Source organism: Triticum aestivum, chromosome 5D (assembly GCF_018294505.1).
Source record: "Triticum aestivum cultivar Chinese Spring chromosome 5D, IWGSC CS RefSeq v2.1, whole genome shotgun sequence".
Lineage (NCBI taxonomy): Eukaryota > Viridiplantae > Streptophyta > Magnoliopsida > Poales > Poaceae > Triticum > Triticum aestivum.
Genome location: NC_057808.1, coordinates 337,996,709 through 337,999,469, shown reverse-complemented (window position 1 = coordinate 337,999,469; position 2,761 = coordinate 337,996,709). Strand labels below are relative to the sequence as shown.

Here is a 2,761-nt window from a genome sequence, read left to right as displayed (position 1 = left end):
CGACGCTGGTCCACGGGTTGGTGCCGTACGACCACGGACGGGTGGCCTGCTGCTGCTGCTGACGAGCCCCCCCCCCCCCCCCCGGCGCCTGTTGCTGTTTGCGGCCGCCCCTGCGGCGGTTGCCGTGGCGCCCGCCACCTGGCTGCTAGGGGGCAGTGGGAGGGGCGGGAGGCGCGGGCAGCAGGGGGAAGTACCCCGGAGGCGCGGGGGGCGGCGGCTGATGGCGCGGCGCAGGTGGAGCGGCCGGTGGTGGGGCGCCACGAGAGGTGCTGGCCGCGAGGGCGTGATGCTGCACACGCTTCTTGACCCCCTTCATCCGGCGCTCCTCCAACCGCAAGTATGCCACGAACTTGGGGAAGGAGGGCTCCGGCATCAAGGTGAGGTTGGAGGCGGCGTTGCCAAAGTCCTCGTTGAGGCCGGCGGTGAGCGTGCTGAGGAGGAGGTCGTCGTCAACCTTGGCGCCAATGTCGCGGAGCTCATCCGCCAACGTCTTCAGGCGGCGGCAGTAGTCATCAATAGACTGGTCATCCTGGTGTGACAGTCAAAAAATTCCTGCTGCAAAAAAAACGCCGCGTTGAAGCTTGTTGTCGGTGAAGAGGCTGTTCAGCTTAACCCACATGGCGCGGGCGTCGTCGCCGGCGCTCACGACCGTGTGGAACAGGTCCTTGGAGATGGTGGTGAAGAACCACCGGATGATCGTGGCGTCGATCGCGGTCCACTCGGCGTCGTCCACCATGGCGCGGGAGTCAACGGTGCCGTCAACATGATCCACGAGGTTGTTCTCGCGGAAGAGCGGCGAGAAGTACGTCTTCCACGCGAAGTACGTGGAGTTGGAGGCGTCGAGGACGACGGGGACGCGTGCGTGGACGTTGATGTCTTGGATTTCAGCAGGGTCGACGGCGAAGGGGTTGGAGTAGGAGGAGGCGTTGGACGACATGACGGCGAGGGTTTGGGGAAGAGGGCGGCGCGGCGGAGGAAGGGCGGCGCGGCGGTGGGAGAGGCGCGGCGCGGTGGGAGGGCGGCGCGGCGGGGAGGAGAGGACGCGTGGGGAGGGGAGGCGCGCGTGGGGAGGGATGGCGGCGGCGGCATCGGGCGGCGGCGGCGGCTAGAGTTGGCGGAAGCGGGAGGATCAACTTGCGATAGTACAAAGTAAAAAGTTTACCGGTGCTTTCAGGTTCCGCTTCCGCGTATGTACACACGACACGTGTTTGTCTAAGATCTTATCAGTAGCTCGCGCTAGAAACAAAGCCCGAATTCCGCACGGTGCTGCGCTTCTGGTCCGTAGGTGCTGGAGTCCTCGGATGCTTTCGCAACTTGTCAGTCTGTTTGGCGTTTCCTGAAGCTCTCCGCAGTCCGCACGGTGGCCTCCACGTCCGCGTGGTCGCTGGCTCGCTCCACGTAGAGTGTAAATTCACCGCCGGGAGCAGCTCGCGACGTGGGCACCGCCGCGGCCAGCCGGCCACCGCGCACACGCAGCTCGTCACGGGTTGGCTCGCGCGGAGCACGGCCTATAAAATTGTGCCCACTCCCTCTGAACAAAACATCAAGCAAACACTCAGCGACATAGCAATCATCTTTGCCTGTTACAGCATCTGTAGCTTTTTTCTGTCCTTTCGTCACTTTCCGCCCGCGGCTGATCAATGGCGACTGTGATGGCCATGAGCTCCTTGGCCGGTGCCGCCGCCGTCCTGCCGCGCGGCTCGGCAGGCCGCCTCGGCGCCAAGTCTCTGCCAGCGCTGGGCCGGCGCGCCCTCGTCGTCAGGGCCCAGACCGAGGGCCCCAGCGCACCACCGCCAAACAAATCCAAGACCAGCACCTCGATTTGGGACGCGCTGGCGTTCAGCGGCCCTGCGCCGGAGCGCATCAACGGACGCCTTGCCATGGTTGGCTTCGTGACGGCGCTTGCGGTGGAGGCAGGCCGCGGCGACGGGCTCCTCTCCCAGCTCGGCAGTGGCACCGGGCAGGCGTGGTTCGCCTACTCTGTGGCGGTCCTGTCCGTGGCGTCGCTGGTGCCACTGCTCCAGGGCGAGAGCGCCGAGGGCAGAGCCGGCGCCATCATGAACGCCAACGCGGAGCTCTGGAACGGCCGCTTCGCCATGGTTGGACTCGTCGCTCTGGCGGCCACCGAGATCATCACGGGCGCACCCTTCATCAATGTGTAAAACTAGCTTTGTTGTCAACCGGATAACACAATGTGTAGTTAGCTAGTAGGACATGTAAATGATGAGAACTGATCATCCTCGTATTCTTTGTAGTAGTATTACTAATTAAGTAATTAAAGACGGTTTATCTTTCTTTTTTCTCACTCGAAATATGTTGACATGTGTTCATCTTTCGACCACGTTTATTACATTTGAATGTTTTTATCACAAAAGCAAGTTAAGACGTTCACAATTCGGACATAAAAATCTTTATTCCTAATAGAGCAGTTGGTAGGATTGTGTTCAGGATTTTTTCGTCCCACCACTTCCGTCCGTTTTTTATCAACTTGTTTCTTTTCATCCCCTCCTCCACCCCACCGGTTTAGTTTCGCGTCACCCTCTCACACAAGAAAAAAAATCTAAACGGATCAGAACTTTCCATGATGGCGCAAGTTAATTTTTTTTGATAAAGAGTATATATTAATATCGCGAAGATACCAATTACACCCAACCTCTGCAACAACGCAATGCCCTAATGACATGACGGATGCACACAGCCAAAAAAAGAGACTAAAAAGAAGAAAAAAAGTCCCGCTACAGTGTTTCGGGCCTTGCAGCAG

The 2,761-nt window shown here is 59.7% G+C and overlaps 1 protein-coding gene across 1 annotated transcript; it reads left to right on the top strand.

Annotated features, from left to right (window-relative positions):
• The first annotated feature begins 1,465 nt into the window (after positions 1-1,465).
• LOC123124836 (low molecular mass early light-inducible protein HV90, chloroplastic-like) lies at positions 1,466-2,315 on the top strand. Its single transcript, XM_044545387.1, has one exon. The coding sequence runs from the start codon at positions 1,641-1,643 to the stop codon at positions 2,160-2,162; it is 522 nt and encodes a 173-aa protein (XP_044401322.1). The 5' UTR covers positions 1,466-1,640; the 3' UTR covers positions 2,163-2,315.
• The last annotated feature ends 446 nt before the right edge of the window (positions 2,316-2,761 follow it).